Raw genomic sequence first — 27,494 nt, forward strand, 5'->3', positions numbered from 1 at the left:
ATTTATAAGACAGTGATAATTGCAAAATACAAATCAGTTCAAAGAAATTCTACAAACTTACCGATCCCTCGTTCAAATAAACATAGACCCGGCCTTCTTCTCTGACCACACTGTACAAGGGTGCTCCCACTAACAAATCCGAGAGGCCATCTGAATTGAGATCCAACGCACAAAGCGATGAGCCAAAGTATGCACCAGTCTACAAGCCAAAGAAATCAAAACAAAATGAAGCGTTGTAAAACTTCTGGAATCTCAGAATTAAAGACCAGCTTTAACCATTACCATACCTTTTTACCTTTTGCTTCGAAAATTATGTCCAAAGTCATTCCATTTTGTTTAAAGATGTAAACCTATCAAATAAAAGATCTTAGGTTAAAAATATTATGACACTTTCCATATACTTTGAAGATGACAATTTTCAATGTATGAACACATTTTTGAAGAAACCACTAACCCATGAAAACTATCTTGCTATTCATTCCACTTTTGCACTTGGTGGTGCTTATGGGTCCATGGACCATTCAAATGGTTCTGATGGGGAGGGGGAGAAGTTGCTCCTAAAACATTGAATGTAGGTCCTCAGACATCTATACCTCCTCCCCCAATGGTAGTAGTTGCAAGGGGGTTTCGTCTCTTACGTTACTGCGTAGGCTAATTATAATGGCTTCTTTGTTATGTTATACGGGAATGCTTCTTTGTTATGTTAAATGCTGAGAAAGTTTTTGTGCTAGCAGCTTGTTTTGGGTTAGGAGTGTGATAGAATATGTTACGAACCAATTGGGATAGTTGTTATGTTTTTGGTGTATTTGAAGATACTGTATGCGCGGGATTTGGGGGCAGAAGGTGGGAGAGAGAGACAGAGGATGGACCGGGTGCTGTGAGTCCGCTTACGGGGTTGGACCCCGAGCAGGGCGCTTGGCGAGGAGATGGAAATGGACTCGTGTGGAGCGTCTGGTCTACCACCGTTGTTGGACCCAGGTGGCCGGTCGAGGTGGTCCGAGGGGTCGCAGGGTGAAGAAAGGTCCTGAGCTCCAACTGTTTGTGCACGAGGAGATTGAACTTTGATAAGTGTGGTGCCTTTTATTTTCCTTTTATATTTTATTCTCTATTAGTTATATAGTTCCAGCAATATCTATAAACTGTAAATCATTTAATTGTATCTGGTGTATTGTTTTATTTGGGCGGGGTGGGGTACATCACACAGCATCCACACAAACTAATTACCCAGTTTGGCGGGGCCGAGGGCTGTTTCCCTAGACGACAGCGAGCCGAGCGATCCTCAGGTTCGCTGGGGGGCTACATAATGAGAGAAGGGCATGTCCCAGACGGTGAGAGCCTTTAATGCTGGATACCACCTTCTTGAGGCACCATCTTTTGAAGTTATCTTTTTGACGATTTTGAGGACGAAGAGGCCAAATGATATAAATAGTAGACAATAGGTGCAGGAGTAGGCCATTCGGCCCTTCGAGCCAGCACCGCCATTCACTGTGATCATGGCTGATCATCCACAATAAGTATCCAGCTCCTGCCTTATCCCCATAACCTTTGATTCTGCTATCTTTAAGAGCTCCATCCATCTCTTTCTTGAAAGCATTCTGGGCAGAGCATTCCACATATCCACCACTCACTGGGTGAAAAAGTTTTTCCTCAACTCCGTTCTAAATGGCCTACCCCTTATTCTTAAACTGTGGCTTCTGGTTCTGGACTCATCCAACAGCGGAAACATGCTTCCTGCCTCCAGCGTGTCCAATCCCTTAATAATCTTATATTATGTTTCAATCAGATCCCCTCTCATCCTTCTAAATTCCAATGTATACAAGCCCAGTCGCTCCAATCTTTCAACATATGACAGTCCCGCCATCCCGGGAATTAACCTTATGAACCTACGCTGCACTCCCTCAATAGTAAGAATGCCCTTCCTCAAATTTGGAGACCAAAACTGCACACAATACTCCAGGTGTGGTCTCACCAGGGCCCTGCACAGCTGCAGAAGGACCTCTTTGTCCCTATACTCAATTCCTATATCATCTCAGGATAGGATGGGGGGGGGGCTAAAGAATGTCCATTTATGACCAAGATAAAGAAGTTATTCTCTTAAGGTTCAAAAATCTTCAAAATTATTTGCCGCAGAATATTGGGTTGGCTGAACCCTTAAGCATATTCAAAGCCAAGATAGTTTTGCAATCATTAAGAGTATTAAAAGTGATGAGTAGAGATCAGGAATAAGGAATTTAAGTAATCAATAAGGTAATATTGAGTAGCAGACCAGGATTGAGGAATCAAATGACCTACTCTCATTTCTATTTCTTACGTACGCTGCATAACCTATATATGCACTTTCAAGGACTCTACAACTCATGTTCTCAGTATTATTTATTTACTTATTTATTGTTATTTTATTTTTTGTATTTGATAGTTTGTTTTCTTTTGTGCACTAGTTGTTTGTCAGTCTTTGTGTTTAGTTTTTCACTGATTCAATTTTTTTGTTCTACTGTGAGTGCCTGTAAGAAAAGGACCCTCCAGGTCCTTACTTTGATAATAGAATTACTTTGGCCTTGGATGCCTCAGCTGCAGCTTTATATACTCAGAAATACAGGCGATTCCGGTTAACTGGGATACCAATTCCAAAATTTCGTGGAAATAATTAAAAAGATATAAAAAAGACAAACTACCATTTCATTAACAAATTATGTATTTAAATGAAATACAGAACAAATTGGAACACCATCAATACTACTACAGTACTATAAAACTGTATTAGTTCCTAATAATTAACATTGGAGAAATTTGTCCTGTTTACATGAAAGAGCTCTTTTGATTTGGTTTCAAAATGAACAAAATCAGCACCAACACCTAGTGCAGATAATGGACTTCCCTCATGCAGTGCTTTCGATGATTACATCCTCCAAATCTTCATTTTCACTGTAACATTCAAGATGATTGTTGATACCTTCAAATTCTTCATAGTTCTTAATTTGCTGAAATAGTTTCATTTTCACTCCTGGCCATTTCTGGCAACTCAAGCCTGAATGCTTGAAACACAGTGAGCCAAACAGTTCCGAATTGAATTACTACTTAGTTCTTGCCAACTATCAATAACAAAAATTACTGCTTTTTGAACACAAACACATACAAATGATGCTATTTAAAAACTGTTTGCTCTAAGCACAGTATATTCTCAAATGGCCACACAACCGCATGCACTTAATGCCAATTAGAAATTGTTTGGCAACAGATTTCAATCCCAGTTAAGTGGCATAGTGTCCCAAATAAAGGGAATCCTGACTATTTTCTCCACAAGTTTTTGTTCTTCAAGATTTGTCCCAAATCGTGGCTGCCCCAATTGACCGGTGGCCCAATTAATCAGAATCCACTGTTGTTACTTTTCTAATCTGTTACAGCAGCCCTTCCATATCTTTTTGAATCATCTCCCCAATTGAAGACATTGGAAAGAAAGTAACATTTTTAAAAGCAAAATTCTTACATGACCAATCATTTCTTGTTGGGGTGCCCCTCCCACAATTTCTGTGCTGTTTGAGTCAATAAAGTGTCCTGCAGTTACTGCATAACCTGGGAAGTAAAAAAAATATTAATATTTGTAAACAGTTCCATCACAGCTTGAGCATCAGATTTCATTGCTGTAGGTTATATTTTGCACCAAATTGCAACACAAAACAAAAGAACATAATTAAGTATACATCTTTCATGCTGAAATATCTTGCTATATTCAGCTATCTTTCCAGATGTTTCTCACAGCAAAGTATCATACCGCTCATTCAGTAGTTAATCCTCTGGAGAATCACAAATCTTACAACACACAATTGGGCCATTCAGGTCATATTTGCATCTCCCAGCACGAGGTTTGAAACTCAATAGGCTATATTACTTCTAAAACACAGCCAAGTGTTGTATAAATGGGAGTTTACACAGAATGGCACAGCACATCAACACATCATTCGCCCCATGATGCTGTGCCGAACTAATAAAACTAGTAATTATATGCCTAAACCTGTGCCAACGAACTAGCGGGAGTATTCAAAGACATTTTCAACTTCTCACTGCTATGGGCAGAAGCACCCACTTGCTTCAAAAAAGGCTACAATTATACCAGTGCCTGAGAATAATAATGTGGGCTGCCTTAATGACTATTGCCTGGTAGCACTCATATCGACAGTGATGAAATGCTTTGAGAGGTTGGTTATGACTAGACTGAACTCCTGCCTCAGCAAGGACCTGGACCCATTACGATATGCCTGATGCCACAATAGGTAAAGGGCAGACACAATCTCAATAGCTCTCCACACGGCTTTAGACCATCTAGACAACACACACACCTACGTCAGGATACTGTTCATTGACTACAGCTCAGCATTTAATACCATCATTCCCACAATCCTGATTGAGAAGTTGCAGAACCTGGGCCTCTGTACCTCCCTCTGCAATTGGATCCTCGACTTCCTAACCAGAAGACAATAATCTGTGCGGATTGGTAATAACATATCCTCCTCACTGACAATCAACACTGGCGCACCTCAGAGGTGTATGCTTAGCCCACTGCTCCACTCTCTGTATACACATGACTGTGTGGCTAGGCATAGCTCAAATACCATCTATAAATTTGCTGTTGATACAACCATTGTTGGTAGAATCTCAGGTGATGATGAGAAGGTGTACAGGAGTGAGATATGCCAACTAGTGGAGTGGTGCCACAGCAACAACCTGGCACTCAATGTCAGTAAGACAAAAGAGTTGATTGTGGACTTCAGGAAGGGTAAGACGAAGGAACACATACCAATCCTCATAGAGGGATCAGAAGTGGAGAAAGTGAGCAGCTTCAACTTCCTGGGTGTCAAGATCTCTGAGGATCTAACCTGGTCCCAACGTATCGATATAGTTATAAAGAAGGCAAGACAGCAGCTATACTTGGCATGTCAACAAATACACTCAAAAACTTTCTATAGTTGTACTGTGGAAAGCATTCTGACAGGCTACATCACTGTCTGGTATGGAGGGGCTACTGCACAGGACTGAAAGAAGCTGCAGAAGGTTGTAAATCTAGTCAGCTCCATCTTGGGCACTAGCCTACAAAGTACCCAGGGCATCTTTAGGGAGCGGTATTTCAGAAAGGCAGCGTTCATTATTAAAGACCTCCAGCAGCCAGGGCATGCCCTTTTCTCACTGTTAACATCAGGTAGGGGGTACAGAAGCCTGAAAGCACACACTCAGCAATTCAAGTACAGCTTCTTTCCCTCTGCCATCCGATTCCTAAATGGACATTGAGGCTTTGGACACTACTTCACTTTTTTAAAAATATGTAGTATTTCTGTTTTTGCACATTTTAAAAAACCTTTTCAATATACATAATTGATTTACTTGTTTATTTATTATTCCGTTTTATTTCATTTATTATTACTTTTTCTCTCTCTCTACTAGATTATGTATTGCATTGTACTGCTGCTGCCAAGTTAACAAACTTCACGTCACATGCCGGTGATAATGATTCTGATTCTGAAGTAAACCAATCCCTTCTACTTGCACTACAACTATATCCCTGCTTTCGCTGCAGATCTCTGAGGCAGTGAGCACCAGGTTTGCCCAGTCTCTGAGTAAAATTATCATTCTTCTTTCTTCACTAACCATTTGACCAATTACTTTAAATCCATCACCCCTGGTTTGTGACTGCTCTGCTGCGGGCAAGAGTCACAATGTGAAATTTGCAGAGTCTACCACAGTATGGGGAGGAGGTGCTTGACGAAACAATCTGATAGATTGATGAGGAAGTGATCTACTCTTTCAACTGCTTTATGTAGTACTTCTGTGTGGACCCAATGTGCGGATGAGTTTCTTGTGCCACCTCAAAAACTTCTCGACTTTGCATGATCATGGTCCAAGGATTCTCAAAATCTTCTTAGAAATAAGAATTGATAACATCCTTTACTCATTTCCTTGGTTCACCTGGTAACCTCTTGCCAAGACAGTGTCAATTTGGACATCAAATGTTCCTTATAAGACCACAAGATATAGGAGCAGAATTTAGCTGTTTGGCCAATCGAGTCTGCTCTGCCATTTCATCATGGCTCAATCATTTTCCCCCACAGCTCCAATTTCCTGCCTTCTCCACGTACCCCCTCATGCCCTGACCAATCAATAATCCATGAACCTCTGTTTAATTATGTCCAAAGACTGGGCCTCCACAGCTGACTATGGCAATGAATTCCACAGATTCACCACTGTGAATCTCTCTGACTAAAGAAATTCCTCCTTATTCCTGTTCTAAAGGGATGCCCCTCTAGTCTGAGGCTGGGTCCTCTCATGCTAGACTCCTCAATCTTAGGAAACATCCTTTCCACATCCACTTTATTGAAGCCTTTCAACATTTGACAGATTTTAATGAGGTCACCCCTAATTCTTCCAAATTCCAGCGAGTAGAGAACCAGAGCAATCAAACGCTCCACATACAAGCCTTTCAATCCCAGAATCATTTTCGTGAACCTCCTTTGAACCCTCTCCAATGTCAGCACATACCTTCTTAGATAAGGGGCCGAAAACTGCTCATAGTACTCCAAATGAGGCCTCACCCGTGCTTTATAAAGCCTCAATATTACATCCTTGCTTTTTTATTGTAATCCTCATGAAATGAATGCCAACATCACATTTGCCTTCCTCACCACAGATTCAACCTGCAATTTAACCTTTAGGGAATCCTGCACAAGAACTCCCAAGTCCCCTTCCACTTCAGATTCTTGAATTTTCTCTCCATTCAGAAAAATAGTCTACCCTTTTATTTCTTCTACCAAAGTGCATGACCATACACTTCCCAACACTGTATTCCATCTGCCACTTCTTTGCCCATTCTCCTAATCTATACAAGCCCTTCGGTAGCCACTCTACTTCCTCAAAACTACCTGCCCTTCCACCTATCATTGTGTCATGCACAAACTTGGCCACAAAGCTATCAATTCCATCATTCAAGTCATTGACATGTAATATAAAAGGAAGTGGTCCCAACAGAGACCCCTGTGGAACACCCTAGTAACCAGCAGTCAACTGAAAAATGTCCCTTTTATTCCCACTCTTTGCCTCCTGCCAATCAGCCAGTATTTTACCTATACTAGTATCTTTCCTGTAATACCATGGTCTCTTAACTTGTTAAGCAGCCTCATGTGTGGCACCTCGTCATTCTGAAAATCTAAGTTCATGACATTCACCAATTCTCCTTTGTCTATCCTGCTTGTTATTTCTTCAAAGAATTCCAATAGATTTGTCAGGCAAGATTATCCCTGAAGAAAATCATGCTGATTTCAGCCTATTTTATTAAGTATCCCAAAATCACATCCATAACAATTGACTCCAACATCTTCCCAGCCACTGAGATCAGACTAACTGGCTTATATTTTCTTTTCTTCTGCCTCTCTCCCTTCTTGGAGTGACATTTGCAATTTTCCAGTCCTCTGGAACCATGCCAGAATCAAGTGATTCTTGAAAGATCATTACCAATGCCTCCACAATCTCTTCAGCTACCTATTTTAGAACCCTTAGGTGTCCATCATCTGGTCCAGGTAACTTATCTACCTTCAGACCTTTCAGTTTCCCAAGAACCTTCTCCCTGGTAATGACAACTTCACACACTAATGCCCGCTGACACACTCAAATTTCTGGCATACTGCCAGTGTCTTCCACAGTGAAGACTGACGCAAAATACTTATTCAGTTATTATGAGAAGAACATAAACTGTGAATCTGCATGTGAGATTAAGGCTTTTGCCCATGATAAATTTACCTTCATCCTCGGCATTCAGCATGTGAACTTTTGGCTGTTTCTGCTTTCAAATCAGGATGGTGCACAGCTTGAAGGGAATGTATAGGAGGAGTTCTCATGGGCCTGCTGAACACAGGCTTCAGAAGTACTTTCAAAAAATGACCAGGAATCCACATGCAGAAGGTAAATATATCAAGTAACTACAGGTGGTGCACACTGGGGCACTGTTTGCCAACAGTGAAGGGAATGTTTTGAGTGGCTGATGGGGTGCCAGGCAAATAGGCTGCATTGTCTTGGATAGTTGAGCGTTATGGAGCTGCACTGCTCCAGGCCATTCCAGAATATTCCTTCACATTCCACTTAATGCAAAGTAGGAAAGGCTTGAGCATCAAGGGGCAAGTCAGGAAGGTTATCCAGCCTCTGACTTATTCTTGTAGCTACATTGTTTCTGTGACTGAGCCAGCAAGCTATTGGCCAGCAATGGTGATCATCCCTACCCCCACCAGATGTGGAATGTGGGAAAACTCAGTGACAGATATATTATTGAGGTAATGAGCGGGTGATTAAGTTGTGTGTTTGGAAATGGTCATTTGCTAGCATGAATGGTACTTGTCCCTTTATTTTGTCTCGGCTCTGGCTGCATATGTCATTGACTAAGAATTGGAAATTTAATTGAACATTGTAAAATCATGAACAAACATCTCCAATATTGACATTATGATTGAAGCAAGGTCACTTATGAAGCAATTGAAAATAATGGACCCAGGATAATGCCCTACAGTGACAGCACCACAGCTCCAAACATGCACTCAACATCAGTAAGATGAAAGAGCTGGCTGTGGACTTCCGAACAGGCAAGGCAAGTCTTCAGAGACACACCAGTCTTCAGAGGGATCAGAGGTTGAGAAAGTGAGCTATTTCAAGTTCTTAGGTTTTAATATCTCTGAGAAGCTAACCTGGTCCCAACATATCACTACAGCTATAAAGAAGGCAAGATGGCAGCTATATTTCCATTAGGAATTTGAGGAGATTTGGTATATTACCAAATTTCTGCAGATGTACTATGGAGAACATACTGATTGGCTGCATCACCGTCTATTATGGCGGGGTGGTGCTACTACACAGAATCGAAGGAAGCTGCAGCAAGTTATAAAATTTGTCAGCCCCATCATAGGTACTAGCCTCCGTAGAATTGAAAACATCTTCAAGGAGTGACATCTCAAAAAGTTGGCCACCACCCAGGACAGGCCTTCTTCCTATTGTTACCATCAGAAGGGAGGTACAGGAGGCTGAAGGCACACACACAATGACTCAGGAACAGATTCTTCCCCTCTGCCATCCAATTTCTGAATGAACATTGAACCTATGAACACTACCTCACTATTTTTTTATTTATGTTTTTGCACTACCTATTTAATATACATATACTTGCTGTAATTCACAGGTTTTTTGTTCTATATTTATCATGTAATGCATTGTACTGGTGCCATAAAGTTAACAAATTTCATGACATATGCTGGGGATATTAAACCTAATTCCACTCCTGATGTCTTGGGTGGCACTGACTGACCTCCAACAACCATCTTCCTTTGTCCTGCATTAGAGAAGCCCCAACACTCTCATCAGTTCCATATTCATTGCTTTCAGAATCAACAACTTCCAGATTCTAATTTTGCTTTTGGTGCCAGGCTTTTAGTATGGAATGTTAGAAACTGTGATTTAAGATATTGCATCAAAAAGCAGACTTGCAACAAGTTGCTCTCATTTCCAACAGGGACAAGTGGACATCCAATAAAAGGCAAATGAATTATAGCAAATATCAAGAAACCAAGAACCAATCTCTTTAATTCTTCCAACAGCCACTAAATAAGTTGCGTATTGATTGAGAAGAGAGTTCTGCAATTGATTGAGAAGATAGTTCTGCAGTTGAGTTGACCAACTGTAAAACTCTAATAAACTAGCATCTTTGTGACTTTCTAGGTGCTGGACCGGCAGATTTTCTGGACTACTGGATGTTACTTCCATTACACATTAGTTTAATACATTTTCCAATGAACACAGTTAGTTTGAAGGAAGCACAGAAAACAAACTCTGATCAAACAAGCTGAAAGATATAAACGCTCAAGATGCCCAGTGCTGCCAAGCTCAACCCATGCTCTCATCCTCATACACAGCCAGCTTTGCAAGTACTCACTTTATAAGCCCAAGGATAACAAAAACTTAGTGAGCCAGGTGGCATGTAATTGGAAAAACCAATTAATTTTCCCCCCTCCCCCGCCGTATTGAAAGCAGTAACATGTAAGGCAAAGTTTCCAGTGTGAGTATCCTGCATTTTCCAGGATCTGCAATTAAAGTTGGATGAAGAAACCTGTGTCCCATTTTGATGCCCATGAGCAAGTAGTGAAATCCTGTGCCTGTTGGCTTGTGAACTACCATTATCTTCCTCTTTCTTCAGGAGATGCTCACAGTCACAAGAGCTGAGATGCAGGGAAAAGCAAGTTCATGAAGGACACATCTCATCCACCTACACTACATCCACCGCTTTAACTGGATCAATTTGTTTTGCCACTTCCTTGAAAAAGCTCAATCAGCATGTGAAGCATGATCTGCTAACTCTCAAAGCCATGCTGACTACCCCTGATAAGACTATGCGTCACCAAATGCTCAAAGCTCCTGTCCTGAAGAATACTCTCCATTAGTTTTCCTACCACTGACACAAGACTCATTAGTTATCCCCATTATCTTTCTTAAACAAAGGAACAACATTTGTTACCCCCCCAACCCTTTGATATTGCTCCTGTGCCCAGTGAAAATGAAAAGATCATTGTCAATGGCCCAGCAGTCTCTTCCCTCACTTCTTGTAGTAATCTGGGGTATATGCCATCAGGCCCCAGGAGAACTTATCTATACTAATCTTTTCCAAAACCTACGACACTGCCTGTTCCTTAACTTTGACCTCCTCCAGTAAATTAGCCAGCTTTTGATTTTTGTAGACGGAAGCACATCGTCACTTCTCAATTTGCAAGGTCCAATCAGTGTCAATCAATATGCAGAATTCTACAAAAAAATTACAAGATTATTTAACTTTAAAAAAAAAATTAAGATAATCTGTATTTTTAAAGAATCCATGGTGTTACAGATCCCAAGCCCACAAAGCAAATTTACTATCTGTCAGGGGTTACATACCAAGATAGCTTCCTCTAGTAACTTCAGCATCAGAATCTTCAAAAAAGAGGAAAGAATCCATCATTTTACTTTTGACGATAACTGTTCCAGTCCAATAACTAAATCCAGGTGCTCCCATTACAATCAAATCCTACAACATGAACAATGTCATTAAAATAGCACATAAGTGCTTCAAGAAAACAAAAAATATTATTTAAGAAATAGTTCCCACTCACCTCAGTCACTAAACTAGATATTCCAGCCTGACATAATGCTTCGTAACTCATCATCCGTTGAGATTCTGAGACAAGGAAAAAAAAATCTGTAAATTACAAACAATGTGCACTCTGAGATCCTAAAATCCAGTCTAATAAACAGAAAATACTCCATCATCTGATCACACAATTCTAATGGGAAATAGAGTTTTCATTGTTAGATGTCACAGTCCTGCAATTACCCCGCTGTGCTTCTCCAGAATGCCAGATCACAGAATTCATCCAAATAAACATGGAACATTACATTCTTAGCTCACACTGATCAAATAAAACACTGCAACAACACTAATATAAAACTGCAATGTTTAGGAACAGGATCGTTATTCTCGATAGCCATTCCTTTCTCACACATCAGCAGCTCCGACATGCATTTTCAGTATCATCAAACCAAAAGAACAATTCCAGTGAAACAAAGACCAGATGATAAGTGGCAGCATTCAATCATGAACACAAGAAAGTCTGCAGATGCTAGAAATCCAAAGCAATACACACAAAATGCTGGATGAATTCAGGTCAGGCAGCATCTATTGAAATGAATAAACAGTCAACATTTCAGGCCAAAACCCTTCTTCAGGACTGAAAAGGAAGGGCGAAGATATCCAATAAAAAGATGAGGGGAGGGGAAGGAGGATACTAGAAGGTGATAGGTGAAGTCAGGTGGATGGGAAAGGTAAAAGGGCTGGAGAGGAAGGAAGCTGATAGGAGAGGAGAGTGCACCATGGGAGAAAGGGAAGGAGGAGCAGACCCAGGGAAAAATAAATTCAAAAGTGATCTCAGCAGGTTCCAATTTTGAGGGAAAATGCAATAAAAATTGTCAGCCAGGAAAATACCTATAGTTTGATAACCAGGTGTTCTCATTAACAACTTGAGGATCCTATGCAAGAAAGTTTTTCTTTGCATCTGTGCAAACATGTATTTGTGCAGAAGACAAACTTGATCTGAAAATGCAGCATCTTCCAAGTAACATATTTTATTAATGGATTGTGCTCTTGACGGCCATCAGTGGCTTGGTCACATGACCATTGTCTTCCTCTTAGGACCTCTCATAATAATTTGCCTGCGGTAGTTGGGTCATTTCACTAAAACTGAAAGCCCCACATTCAGACACAAGTTCAGATGCACTTACAGTACTTTGTGAGGCACACCAAGAAGCATACACAGCACAAGAAACAGTAGCAGCAGGCTGAAGAGGCCGCAGGATAGCGGAAATATCTAATCAAAGGGCTGGATACAAATTTCCCCAAGAATGAGACTGTTTAGGAACAGAAAGGACAAATTGTCAAATATGCTCCATATACAATGCCTGTAAAAAGTAGTCATCCTCTTGGAAGTTTTCATGTTCTATTGGTTTACAACATTGAATCACAATGGATTTAATTTGGCTTTTTTGACTCTGATCAACAGGAAAGACTCCGAGTCAACATGAAAACTAATTCCTACAATTTGGTCAAAAATTTATTACAATTATTAAATACAAAATAATTATTTATACAATTACTCACCCCCTTCAAGTCAGTATTTAGTAAATGGATCTTTGGCAGCAAATACAGCCTTGAGTCTGTGTGGAGAGGTCTCTATCAGCTTTGCAAATCTGGACACTGCAATTTTTCCAGATTCTTCTTTACAAAGCTGCTCAAGCTCTGTCACATTGCATGGGGATTGAGAGTGAACAGTCCTTTTCAAGTTCAGCTGCAAATTACCAATTGGACTGAGGTCTGTACTCTGACTTGGCCACTTTCAGGATATTAACCTTGTTTTTAAGCCATTCCTGTGTAGCTTTGGTTTTATGCTTGCGATCATTGACTTGCTGGAAAACAAATCTCCCAGACCGCATCAGGTTTTCCTCCAGGATTTCCCTGTATTTGCTGCATTCATTTTATGCTTTACATTCACAATCTTTCCAGGGCCTGCTGCAGTGAAGCATCCCCACAGCATGATGCAGCCACTACCAGAATTCACAGTAGGGCTGGTGTGTTTTTTGATAATGTGCAGGGTTTAGTTTAAGCCAAACATAGTGTTGAGTCTGACAGCTAAAAAGCTCAATTTTGGTTTTTTTTCCCCCAAATCTTTCTATTATTATGTTATTCAAAAAAATAACACAAGTACATCGAAGTAATAACACCTACAACGTCTCAAGAAAAAAAAACTCTTAAAAATTGAAAAATTTTGTGATAATAAAAAAAACCTACAAAGTGCAAAAAGTGGGGGGAAAATCCCCATTAGGTGTACAACCCCGGAGCCATGCATCATACAACAAGCTTCTAAAAATAAACATCAAACCACCAGCAAGAAAGAAAAATATACCAAAACATTTACAATTAGATCGAGGAGAAAATCTATCAATTAGCTCAAATGATAATAACAAGCAAATGAGCCCCTTCTTTTCTCAAAATCAAATAAAGGTTCAAAGGTTCAGCTTTTTATTTTCTCCTAAGACATAGCATCACTTGAGAGAACCATTGTGACAAAGTAGGAGCTGATATATCCTTCCACTTCAACAAAATGGCCCTCCTAGCTATCAATGTAACAAATGCAATAACATAATTGGTCAAACACAGAAATACCATGGATATTTTGAGGAATTATTCCAAAAAGCACAGTTAATTTGTTAGGTTGTAGATTAACTTTAAGTGCTTTAGAAATTGTCGAAAAAACAGTCCAGAACTGTTCCAGTGTAGAACAAGACCAAAACATATGTGTCAGTACAGCGATCTCAGTTTTACATCTATCACAATAACTATCAACATTAGGAAATATTTTAGAGAGTCTCTCCTTCATCAAATGGTAACGATGTACAATTTTAAATTGAATCAGTGAATGACTAGCACAGATCGAAGAAGAGTTAACCAGTTTCAGAGTCCGCGTCCAATCCTCCATCATAAAAGTCAAATTGAGTTCCTTTTCCCAATCCTGTTTAATCTTAAATAAGGGACGCTTATCCCATTGTAATAGTAAATTATAAATTCTTCCAATAGAACCCTTCATCAAAGGGTTCATACTCATAATAGTATCTAACAAGTCAACCTCCAATATGCCAGGAAAATTACTTAAATATTTTTGTAAGAAATGTCCAACTTGAAGGTATTGTAAAAAGTGTGAGTATGAAAGAGAATATTTATCAACTAATTGTTCAAAAGACATCAATCTATCTTCTTTAAATAAATCCAAAGAAGAATTAATACCTTCAACTTCCAAAGTAAAAAACTTGGATCACTCAAAGGCTTAAAAAAATAATTTTAATAAGTTAAATTACAAAGTTTAAATTTTTTTACGATTAAAAAAATTGTGGAACTAGAGCCAAATTTGTAAAGAACGCTTAATCACAGGGTATAGGTTTAAATGAGCAACTTTAGCTAATTGTATAGGTAAAGTAACTCCCAATAACGAGGTTAAATAAAACTGTTTCACAGTTTTCAGTTCCAGGTCTACCCAAATTGGCCAGTTGTTTTTATTAATCCAAAATAACCATAAGGACATGTATCACACATTAACAGCCCAATAATACATTATTAAATTAGGCAAAGCAAGACCTCCATCCTTTTTCAACTTTTGTAAGTGACATTTACTAATCCTTGGCCTTTTATTATTCCAAATAAAGATCACATAATAGAATCAATCCAATCAAAAAACTTCTTAGGCAAAAAAAAAGGGATATTCTGAAATAAATATAAAAATTATGGTAAAATCATCATTTTAACTATATGAATATGACCAACAAGTGAAAATGTAAGTGGATTCCATCTACTAAATAAATACTTCATAGAGTCTACTAAGGGAACAAAATTGGCTTTATAAAGATCCTTATATTTTTTAGTGACTATAACACCTAAATATCTAAAAGAATCTGACTTCCAAAGGAGTATTATCATATATGGAGACAGATTCATTTAAAGGAAACAATTCACTTTTACTAAAATTTATTTTATATCCTGAAAAATCTCCAAATTCATTGAATAATTTTAGCAAGTCAGGAATAGATTTGTCGGGATTAGATACATAAACCAATAAATCGTCAGTGTAAAAAGAGATCTTATGCATGGTCTTATTCACAAAAATCCCATGAATACTTTTAGCATCACGAAGAGCAATAGCAAAGGGTTCTAATATTAAATTGAATAACAAAGGACTTAATGGACAACCTTGTCTTGTCCCCCGTGAAAGCTGAAAAAAAGGAGACCTACAGTTGTTAGTGACAACCATAGCAATAGGAGCTTTATATATCATTTTAATCCAATTATTAAAATTAACACCAAAGCCAAGTTTCTCTAAAACATTAAATAAATATTTCCATTTGAATTGATTGAACGCTTTTTCAGCATTCAAAGATATGACGCATTGTGGAGTTTTAAAAGAGGACGAATATATAACGTTAAATAGTCTCCAAACATTTGAAAAAGAATAGCAACCCTTTAGAAAGCCTGTTTGATCTTTAAAAATAATTTTACCTGAAATATTCTCCAACCAATTAGCCATTATCTTTGACAGAATCTTAGCATCGACATTCAGTAATGAAATAGGTCTATATGAGGCACAATCAGCAGGATCTTTATCCTTTTTAAGAATTAAAGAAATAGAAGCCTCATGAAAAGTAGAGGGTAAATCACCTTCCACAAAAGAATCCTTAAACATTTCCAACATATACGGAGAAAGCAATTTTCCAAGTTTTTAAGTAAAATTCTACAGGATAACCATCAAGTCCAGGGGCCTTACCAGATTGCATTGAAAAAAATAGCTTTATCAATTTCGGCTTCAATAATTTGGGCATCAAGAGTTTTTTGATCCTCAACAAAAATTTTAGGAAAAGCAATCTTTCATAAAAATGCATCCATTTCAGATAAATCTACTGGACATTGAGATTTATAAAGTTCAGTATAAAAATCTTGAAAAATCTTATTAATTTCTTCATATTCCCGAGCTAGGGTACTATCTTTCCTACAGATTTTTAAAATATGTCTCTTGGATCCAGCGGTTTTTTATTGAGATGCAAGCAGTTTGTTATTTTTATCTCCAAACATAAAAAATTGGCTCTTTGACTTAAGCAAATAGCCTTCAATAGGATGAGTTAATAATAGGATATATTGTGATTGAAGTCCACCCTTTGTTTGAATAAATCAATATTAGGGGAAATTGCATAAATATTATCTAAATCTTTAATTTGTTTTGAAGTTTTATCTAATTCTGCTTTAGTCTTTTTTAATAAAAAATGATCTGACCACATAAAAATGCTTTAAATGTATCCCATATAATTAATTTGGACGTACCCCCTATATCATTAAAAAAAAAAATTCTTGTATCTGGTTTTCAATGAAACTGACAAAGTCAGAGTCTTGCAATAATGTCTGAGACATGCGCCATGGTGGACAGGCAAGAATGACATCATCAAATTCAAAGGACAAACTCAGAGGCGCATGATCAGATATAGCAATAGCGTCATATTCACAATTTTTAACACTAGGCAAGAAATGGACATCGATTATAATATAATCAATCCTCGAATTTTTTTTTATAAACATGTGAAAAGAAAGAATATTCTGTGTTATCGGGGTGCATATGCCTCCATAATTTGATCAATCTGAAATCAATCAAAAACGAGTTAATTAATAAGTGACACTGAATGATTTGGAAGTCGCTGATTGGTTGAGCTCTTGTCAATCATAGGATTTAAACAACAGTTAAAATCCCCGCCCATTATCAACATATATTCATTTAAATCAGGCAGTAAAGCAAATACCTTTTTTTTTTGAAAAAAAAAAGGATCATCTAATTTAGGACCATACAGATTGACTAAAACGACTTTTCTGTTACAGATCACTTCTTTAACAATTAAAAATCTACCATTAGAATCTGATTCAATATCCTCTTGAATAAATATATTGGATTTAATAAAGATAAACAAGCCTCTAGTTTTACTCTGCGAGGTAGAGTGGATTTGCAAGCCCCTCCACCATCCAAAAAATCTATTTTGATCTCCCGCCCTGATATGCGTCTCCTGAGCACAAATTATATCAGGTTGGAATCGATTAATAATTTTAAAAGTCTTTTTTCGTTTGATAGGATGATTCCAACCACGTACATTCCAACTTATTACATTAATCCATTTAAATACCATACTACAATTTTATTCTATTTTATACATGCGCAGAGCACATTCCAATACAGGATGATCAAAAATGGCGGCGATGAAGAATACAACCACATTAGAAACACGCATGCTCCGGAACCACCCAATGGGGAAAAACTCCTAACTCTATGCCCACCCATCCCCCCCCCCCCCACCGGAAGCCTGAAAAAGAGGCAAGCAATCTGTGATAGAATACAAAGCCAAGGACCGTTCTTTCCCTCCCTGCAGTTAGTAAAAAATTAGAGTGACCTTGTAAGGAAGACGATAAAGTCTCAACAAAGGGAAGTATTTACATTCCATTATCTATTAAACACGAATGAACCAAAATAATGTTATCTCTTAGAGAGAAAAACCAGCGCTATCTTTAAGTTTAACATTAAGTCCCTGAAAAAACTTCAAATCTGGTTATAAGATGCTATAATAAAACAGAAAAAAAGTTAATATTATATTTAACCAAGCTAAACTTTCAAAAATACTAATTAATATCATAAGTAATTAAACCCTCCCAAATATATATATACAAACTCAGAGAAGCTGTTATCAGTAGGAAAAAACTACCAATTAGTTAATTAAGAAACAAAAAAAAAAATCAAACCCGGTATTAGGTTGAAGAACCAAATCCTTTTATCTTCTCAGTCGAATGTCTGAATAACCATTTAAACAGTCATACTTGAATCATAAATCTTCTTTCCAAAAGAAAACCAATAAAGTGCAATAATGAACAAATCTCCTCATCTTCTTTTAATAGTCTCTCAATAGAATATCCAAGTAACCTTCATAAATTTTCTTTCTGAAATGGGAATAATACACAGATAACCAAACAACCTTTCAGATAGTTCATTCGGTAGTGGTGTCGGTAGCAGCAGCAGGTATGGACTGAACGAAGTCCAGTGCTGCTTTTGGATCAAAAAAATATACGAGGAGGAGAGCTGGGTTGCCAAAAACAGCAGAAATGGAACGCTCGTTGGAGTCTGGATTACTAGGAACTAATAAAGTTTTATGAAAGACGTAAGTAATATAGTACTGTAATCATAAGGATATCAATGTAACAGGTTAGCAATGATAATACACACATATACACAGAAATAGGGTAATAGGAATCAACCAAGCTCTATCGCAGTCTAGGGGTAAAATGATCAGTCTTAAGTGAAGCAGAGTTCAGTTCAGTTTAGTGCAGTTCAAAGTAATTGCTGTTGTTGTACCGTTGGAGAGAGAGAGATGCAATTTGGTTCAGGCAGCCCTTTGATGTCTTCGCAGTTGGTTTCAGGCAGACCCTTTTATGTCTTCTAATCCCCGCTGTGGTCACTGACTGTGACCCCTCCATTCTGGATACGATTGTTCTTCCGCGGTGAACCCGGTACCCAGGCAAGGGCGGACACACACCCCAGGTTCCCACCGATCGTACCTTTACACCTTGTGAGCCTCTGGTCGGTTCCCACGAACCCGACCTCCAAACTCCCACCACTTGTGAGGGTACACTGCTCTTTCCAGGGTCGCATGGTCTCACGTGCCTTAGCAAACCTGTTCTTTTTAACCCCCTGCTGGGGTATCACCTGTCCATTTAACTTCAAACAGTTCAGGTTCAAAGCAACCGGTCTGTCAATATTCTGAATTGTGTTTCTTTTCCATTAATCCCTCTCTTCTCTCTTATTAGCATTTTGAATGTTTCTCCATTGTCTTTCTTATCTCTCTCATTAGCATCAATCATCCGATAGCTTTGCTTGGCATCACACCCCCACCCTTAAAAGGATTTTTACCGGGGTAAAAATTATGGGCATGAATGCGCATTAGATACACACTAATATACAGGTAGTCATCAGCTATTCGGCTAATACAGAGAACTTTAAGTTTTAACACCTTGACAGACAGTCAGCAATCACATTGTCTTTTCCTTTTATATGTTTTATTTTAATATCAAATTCCTGTAAGACCAGGCTCCAAACTAGTAACCGTTTGTTTTTATCCTTCATAGTGGCCAAAAACACTAATGGATTGTGATCAGTGTAAGTTATCAGTGGTTTCCGTGCCGGACAAATATAAACCTCAAAATGTTGTAATGCTAGTATGATTGCCAGTAATTCCTTCTCCACAGTGGAATAATTTCTCTGATGGACATTAAACTTCTTAGAAAAATAAGCCACTGGGTGTTCAATTTCCTCTGTCTGTCTGCAACAACACCGCCCCGGCTGCTTCGTCGCTAGCATCTGTTGCTAGGGAGAAGGGTTTTGAAAAGTCAGGCACATTCAATACAGGGCGGTCACACAGAATTACCTTCAGACTCTCGAAGGCTTGTTGACAAAGGTTATCCCACACAAACTTCGCATTCTTCGGCAAGAGCTTAGTAAGAGGGAGGGTAATATCCGCGAAGTTTTTGCAAAACTTCCGATAGTACCCCACCATCCCCAAGAACCTTCTCAGGGCTCTCTTGTCCATCGGGATGAGAACTTCAGAGATAGCCTGCATCGGTGCCAGCTGCCCCTGTCCTACCACAAATCCCAGATAAGTGATCCTCGCGTGGCCGAGTTCACTTTTTGCGAGGTTCACTGTCAGGTTGGCTTCAGACAGCCGTTTTTAACAGTTCCTCTACTGCCACAATGTGCTCCTCCCACCTGTCACTCCAGACCACTAAATCGTCAATATACGCGTCTGCATTCTTTAACCCTTTTATCACTGAATTAATCATCCTTTGGAAGGCCCTGGGGCTTTTTTCATGCCAAAAGGTAAAGCATTATACTCGTATTAACCCAGATGAAGTGACAAATGCTGAGATTTCTCTAGCCCGGTCAGTTAAAGGAACACACCAGTACCCTTTCAGCAAATCGATCTTTGTGATGTACTGAGCTCTCTCCACTTTATCGATGCAATCGTCTACCCTTGGGATGGGGTAAGCATCAGTTTTTGTGATGGCGTTCACTTTTCTGTAATCTGTACAGAATCGTATGCTCCCATCGACTTTCGGGACAACCACACAGGGAGACGCCCATTCAGATTTGGATAGCCTAATACTACCTGTGGCTAGCATGCGTTTAATTTCTTTCTCCACTAGCTTGCCCTTCTCCAAGTTCATCCTATAGGGGTGTTGCTTAATAGGCTGGTCTGCGGTGACAACAACATCATGTACCATCTCCTTGCATCGCCTCGGAACATCCGGACACACATTGGCCTGCTGGTTAATTAGCTTTATCAGTGGCTCGTGCTGTTCGGGGGTTAAGTGAGAGACCTTATCAGAAAAGTTGGCCAATACAATAGAGTTCTCCAATCTGGTTGGCACCATATTTATCTTTTCAAGATGGGTCTTCCCCTTATCATTTGGCACCCCAGCCTCATTAATTTTCATGATAACACCAACTAGATCTGCTTTCTGATCGTGGTAAGCTTTTAACATATTAATGTGTACTAATTGTGTTGGCTTATGCCTGTCCGGCATTTCGATAACATAATTCAAAGAGTCTATCTTTTTAATCACCTTGTACGGACCTTAGAATCTCACCTGGAGGGGGTTGGTTACCATTGGAAACAGAACTAAGACCTGATCGCCCACTTGAAACAATTGTTCGCGGGCACGTCTATCATACCACTGTTTCATTTTAGTTTGGGAGTGTTGTAGATTTTCTTTGGCAAGGTCACAGATCCTTTTAAGCCTCTCACGAAATTCTAAAACATAGTCAATTACATTGACTTGTACTGCCAGACTGGACCATTGCTCTTTCAGTAAGGTCAGGGGTCCTTTGGGCCGATGACCGAAGACGAGCTTGAATAGGCTGTACCCCAATGACTACTGAACCGTGTCCCTTACGGCAAATAGCAGAAGAGGCAAGGCATCATCCCAGTCCCTAGCGTTCTCTTGACAATAAATTTTAATCATGGTGTTTAATGTTGCGTGGAATCTTTCCAATGCTCCTTGGGACTCTGGGTGGTACGCGGAAGCCAAAATCTGCTTTGCTCCCATCTCATCCAACATCCGTCAGAATGTGTGAGATGTGAAGACACTCCCCTGATCCAACTGGATTTCCCTGGGCAGCCCCACCATAGTGAAAAATTTCACAAGTGCCTTTACCACTGCGGGAGCCTTGACGCTTGCCAGGGGCACAGCCTCCGGAAACCTGGTGGCGGCGCACATCATAGTCATCACATACTCTCACCCACTCGCAGTTCTGGGCAGGGGACTGACAAAATCCACAATTATTCGGGAGAAAGGGTCCTTGAAGGCAGGTATCGGTTGAAGGGGCACTTTAGGCAGGACCTGGTTCGGCTTTCCTACCACCTGACAGGAATGACACCATCTACAATATTCAATAATATCCTTCCTCATGTTCAGCCAGTAAAACTCTTTCATAATTCTATCAACTGTTTTCCTCACCCCAAAATGTCCACCAAGGGGTATCTTGTGGGCCAGGTTAAAAATCTCGTCCCTATAAATTTTCGGCACTACCACCTGGTTACCACCCCCCACTCCTCATCTGCGAGCACGGCACTTGGTCTCCGCTTCCTCATCAGTACTCCCTCCTTCACATAATAGCCCACTGGTTTCCTCTTTATTTCTGCTTCGGAGAGCTGTCTCAGTCAAAACCATCAGCTCTTTGTTTCGTTCCTGTGCCTGTATAAATTCCTTCCTCGCTCCATTATGCTCCTTCTTCTCACTTTCTAACCCCTCCTGGTACAAGGCTGGTAAAAACTTCTCAGCTAAACCTACATTCGCTTCAGCAGCCTTTCTGGACATGCGCTGAGTCACTGTGCAAACGGGATAAACCTGTGAGTCCATGGGCGGGTCCTCAGTCCTTGCTGGCTTGCTTGTCAGCTTTACTGCTGGGTACACATCTCCGCCTGCAAGGTCATTACCTAGTAAGACCTCCACGTCTTCCATCGGTAATTCGGGCCTCACCCCTGGTCTGGAGACCAAGTCGCTTTCTAGGTGTATCTGGTGCAAAGGTACTGCTTCAGTCCCCTTCTCAATGCCTTTTATCTCACTGACCTCCCCAGTCTCCGTCTCTGAACTAAAGTCTCACACCCTCCTTAAGATCAATGACTGACAAGACCCAGTGTCTCTCCAGATCCGTATTGGAACTGGGATTGACCCCTCCTTCACCGACAGTAATCTAGCCAAAATAAACTTCTTGTGCCCTTCCTGAACTCTATCAGACCTCTGTTCCCCTAGCAGTTTGTTTGCTGGCTCAATACAGCCAATCGGAGTCGTCATTTTTTCTTTTTCCGTCTCCTTTTTTGGGGCAAAACACCTGGACGCAATGTGACCAGCTTTCCCACAATTATAGCATACGAAACCAGAGACTTCCTACCAAACTGCTTCCTGTCTTCCTTATCCTTCTCATTAGTCCCCGGCTTACTTTCTGGCTTTTCTGGCGGACTTTCTCCGCCCTCTCGACTACCCTTCAGGTAGCTTTTACTCGGGGTAAACTTTGCTTTGTGTGTTAACGCGTACTCATCCACTAACTTAGCAGTTGCGGCTAAGGTTTCTGCCTTTCTCATCTAGATAGGGCCTCATACCTTCAGGGACACAGCCTTTAAATTGCTCAATCAGTATTAGCTGTAGCAGTCTGTCATAATCTCCATTGACCCCTTTCGAGGCGCACCAACGCTCACAATACATCTGCATCTCACAGACAAACTCTAAATACGTGCGGCCCCATTGCTTCCTCACATTCCGGAACTTTGCCGGTATGCCTCCGGGACCAACTCATAAATCCTGAGTATAGCATCTTTCACCACATCATACCTCTGGGCATCTTCTGCGGACAATGCCGAGTAAGCTTGCTGAGCCTTCCCCTTAAGTACTCTCTGAAGCAAAACAGCCCACTTATCCCTTGGCCAGTCCTGACTTGCAGCGACTTTTTCAAAATGTAGAAAGTACTGATCAACATCGGCCTCCTCAAATGGGGGAACCAACCTAACCTCCTGGGTTGCCCTGAACCCTCCACCTTGGTTCGGCATTTGGCCCCTCTCTAGCATCATCCTTAACTTCTCCAGCTCAAACTCATTTTCCTTCTGCTTCTTGCTCTCTTCTCATTCTAACTGCTTGTCTCTCTCTTCCCGTTCCAACTGCTGTACTCTCTCTTCCCGTTCCAACTGCTGTACTCTCTCTTCCCGTTCCAACTGCTGTACTCTCTCTTCCCGTTCTAACCGCTTTATTTGGAACTCCAGCTTGAGTCTCAATTTTTCCATCTGCAGCTGCAATGCTTCTCCACCAGGTTTGCTCATAGACACCATGTCCAGCTCCCCATGGGGAAACACACCTTTAGATACATAATGCTCTATGATAGCTCTGTGCATCTCCGCTCTCCTCATTGTTGGCTTCCCCTTAAAAAGATTCAACCGTTTGGCAACAGTCGCCAATTCTGATTTCCTGGCATCCTCTAATGGCTCTAAGGTTGGCGCCTTTAGAAATTCCTCAATCTCCATTTCTGCTGTTTGCCCTTTCTTTCTTTCAGGAATTTTAACCCAATCAATTTACCCAGTCCCAAATTTGGCGTTCAAAATCCTGGACGAGATCCCCACTTATGTTACGTACCCCGTAACTGGGTTGCCAAAAACAGCAGAAATGGAACGGTCGTTGGAGTCTGGATTACTAGGAACTAATAAAGTTTTATGAAAGACATAAGTAATACAGTACCCTAATCGTAAGGATATCAATGTAACAGGTTAGCAATGATAATACACACATATACACAGAAATAGGGTAATAGGAATCAACCAAGCTCTATTGCAGTCTAGGGGTAAAATGATCAGTCTTAAGTGAAGCAGAGTTCAGTTCAGTTTAGTGCAGTTCGCAGTAATCTCTGTTGTTGTACCGTCGGAGAGAGAGAGATGCAAATTGGTTCAGGCAGACCTTTGATGTCTTCGCAGTTGGTTTCAGGCAGACCCTTTTATGTCTTCTAATCCCCGCTGTGGTCACTGACTGTGACCCCTCCATTCCGGATACAATCGTTCTTCCGCGGTGAACCCGGTACCCAGGCAAGGGCGGACACACACCCCAGGTTCCCACCGATCGGACCTTTACACCCTGTGAGCCTCTGGTTGGTTCCCGTGAACCGGATCTCCAAACTCCCACCACTTGTGGGGGTACACTGCTCTTTCCAGGGTCTCGTGGTCTCGCGTGCCTTAGCAAACCTGCTCTTTTTATCCCCCTGCTGGGGTATCACCTGTCCTTCAAACCTCAAACAGTTCAGGTTCAAAGCAACTGGTCTGTCAATATTCTGAAATGTGTTTCTTTTCCGTTAATCCCTCTCTTCTCTCTTATTAGCATTTTGAATGTTTTTCCATTGTCTTTATATCTCTCTCATTAGCATCAATCGTCTGATAGCTTTGCTTGGTGTCACACCAAGTAACCTTCATAAGTCTTCTTTCCAAAATGCGAATAATGTACAGATAACCAAACAACCTTTCAGATAGTTCATTAGGTAGTGGCATCAGTAGCAGCAGCAGGTATAGACTGAATGAAGTCCAGTGCGGATTTTGGATCAAAAAATGTACGAGGAGGAGAGTTGAGGAAAAATTTTAATTCTTGTCGGGTAATGCAGAGAAGGAAACAGTTTCTTATCATATGCCCATTTCATTACCAAAGCAAATCTTGATCTTTGTTCCATTACCTCCCTCAGATAATCTTCAGAAAAACGGAGCTCAGACTCCTTAAAGCTAAAAACTCTGTTTTCTTACCTGTCCTATTATTTGTTCTTTAATTTTAAAGTGATGGAAACAAACCAGAACAGATCTTGGTTTATTTGGATCCTTAAATTTCGAAGTAAACGCTCTGTGTGCTCTTTCTATAGCAGGCGGCTGTGATAAAATGGTAGGAAATAAAGTATGAAAAAGCTTACCAAAGTAAACAGTTAAATCTCCATCTTCAGCTCCTTCTTACAGCCCAACAATTCATATATTCTTTTGGCGAGACCTAGTTTCCAGGTCTATAATCTTATTTTGATATCTTTCCAAATGGGTTATAGCTTCAAACAATTTTTGCTTAGTCATCTTCAATTCCTCTTCATGTGTAATAACTTGAGTTTCCAAGTCTTTTAAGTTTTCCCAGAAATGACTTCATTTCATTACTATTCTTTTCCAGTTGGTCTTTAATTGACCCATTCTGATCATTAATTGAATCCAAATGATCATCTTCAGCCCATGGTGGCATATCATCAGATCTTTCCTTTTCCATTACCTTTGTCACTCGGTTCAGACAGGTTCTTCCCACTCCTCGTTATCTTAGACATATCATTCCCCCTCAAGAATCAGCAAATAAAAATTTTAAATTCGAAGTTTAAACTAGGGAGGGAGAAAGAAAACTAAGAGCAGCCCAAATTTCTGCTACTCTATTTGCAGACAGGGATGGTCTCCCCTCAATTTTGGTTTCATCAGACCATAGAACCTTCTTTCAGCCAAGATGTCATGTCAGTTTTTTTCAACAGTGGCTTCCTCTTTGCCACACTCCCATAAAATGGCGACTGGTGAAGCACCCAGGCAACAGTTATTGTATGTGCAGTCTCTCCCATCTCAGCCATTGAAGCTTTTAATTCCTCCAGAGTTGTCATAGGTCTCAGTGGCCTTCCTCACAAGTTCCCTTCTAGCACAGTCACTTGGTTTTTGTGGACAGTCTGCTCTAGGCAGATCTACAGCTGTGCCACATTCTTTCCATTTCTTGATGATTGACTTAACTGTACTCCAAGAGACTTGGAAAACTTCTTGCAAACAACTTCTGGCTTGTGCTTTACAACAACCTTTTTGCAAAGTTACTGAGAGTGTTATTTTATCTTCCTGGTGTAGTTTTTGCCAGGATACTGACTCACCAGCAGTTGGACCTTCCAGCTACAGGTGTGTTTTACTACAATCAATTGAAACACCTTCACTGCACACAGTAATCTCCATTTAACTAATTACATGGATTCTAAAACCAATTGGCTACACCAGTGATGATTTGGTGTGCCAAATTAAAGGGGGTGAATACTTATGCAACCAATTATTTTGTGTTTTATATTTGTAATTAATTTAGCTCACTTTGTAGAGATCTGTTTGCACTTTGACATGAAAAAGTCCTTTTTTGTTGATTGGTGTCAAAAAAGCCAAATTAAATCCACTGTGATTCAATGTTGTCAAACAATAAAACATGAAAACTTCCGGGGGGGGGGGGGGAGAGTGGTGTGTGTGTGTGTGCCTGTATATACACACATTTTACAGGCACCATAATCCCTTGAGAATTAATTGATTTTCTTTCTCTCTTCCCCCCCCCCCTTTGCAGTGACACGAGGATTTAAAGAAAACCTTTCAAACAGAGCCAATGACAACTCCAAAAGTATCACAGAGTACTTCCTAGAAGCTGCTGGTACATCATGACTGATGCTCATCACCTTTCCCCTGAAACTCTATTCTCAGAAAGTGATAAAACTGCAGCCTTTTAATGACCGCCTTGGAATCTAATCCTGTTACTCTTTTTGGTACTGTTCTGCAGATCATCTATGTAAAGATGCTTATTTATGATTTATTGGTCTTTTTTACCATTTATTGATATTGGCCTCTTTTACCATTTATTGATAGAGATACAGCACGTAATCAGGCCTTCCAGCCCTTTAAGCCGTCCAGCAATCCTGCCAATTTAAACCTAGCCTAATGTCGGGACAATTTACAATGACCATTTAACATACCAACCAGCACGTCTCCAGACAATGGGAGGGAAACCAGAGGACTGGAGGAAATGGGGAGAACATACAAACTCCTTACAGACATCAGCAGGAATTGAACCTGGGTCGCTAGTACTATAAAGCCTTGTGCTAACCACTACACTACTGATGTTTGGGCTCCACTGAGGGATACATTGGCCATTTTCTTCTTCAAACATGACTTCCAATGCAAAGCGGAACAACAAGTAAAAGCTGAAGCATCATCTTTGCTGCCGCACAAAAATACATTTCTGTGAGGATGCAGCTGAGCATCAGGCCTCCCTCATCAGTATGCAGAATGGGCAATGTAACTGTAACAAAGGAGACCAATGAATCTGCAGGAAAAAAAAACAAACAAATTGCCAGAGAAGTCAGTAGGATAGGCAGCATCTGTGGAGAAAGAGCTAGTCAACATTTCTGGCAGAGACCCTGCGTCAGAAGCTGAATGATCATGTAATGAATGAAAAAGGCTTCCAGATGTTGTGACACCCTAATCGATTCACTGGCAATAGATCA

The 27,494-nt window shown here is 40.2% G+C and overlaps 1 protein-coding gene across 1 annotated transcript in view; it reads right to left on the reverse strand.

The window, feature by feature from the left end:
- The window catches only part of itga4 (integrin alpha 4), a 156,646-nt gene that overhangs the window by 114,431 nt on the left and 14,721 nt on the right, over positions 1 to 27,494 (reverse strand). Inside the window, exons 5-9 of the mRNA XM_072261764.1 lie at positions 11,160 to 11,224; positions 10,945 to 11,074; positions 3,485 to 3,570; positions 288 to 350; positions 62 to 199 (exon numbers count right to left, since the gene is read on the reverse strand). Of these exons, the coding sequence (XP_072117865.1) occupies positions 62 to 199; positions 288 to 350; positions 3,485 to 3,570; positions 10,945 to 11,074; positions 11,160 to 11,224 (482 nt within the window). The remainder of the gene's footprint in view (positions 1 to 61; positions 200 to 287; positions 351 to 3,484; positions 3,571 to 10,944; positions 11,075 to 11,159; positions 11,225 to 27,494) is intronic.

The sequence above is a fragment of the Mobula birostris genome, chromosome 6, assembly GCF_030028105.1.
Source record: "Mobula birostris isolate sMobBir1 chromosome 6, sMobBir1.hap1, whole genome shotgun sequence".
NCBI lineage: Eukaryota > Metazoa > Chordata > Chondrichthyes > Myliobatiformes > Myliobatidae > Mobula > Mobula birostris.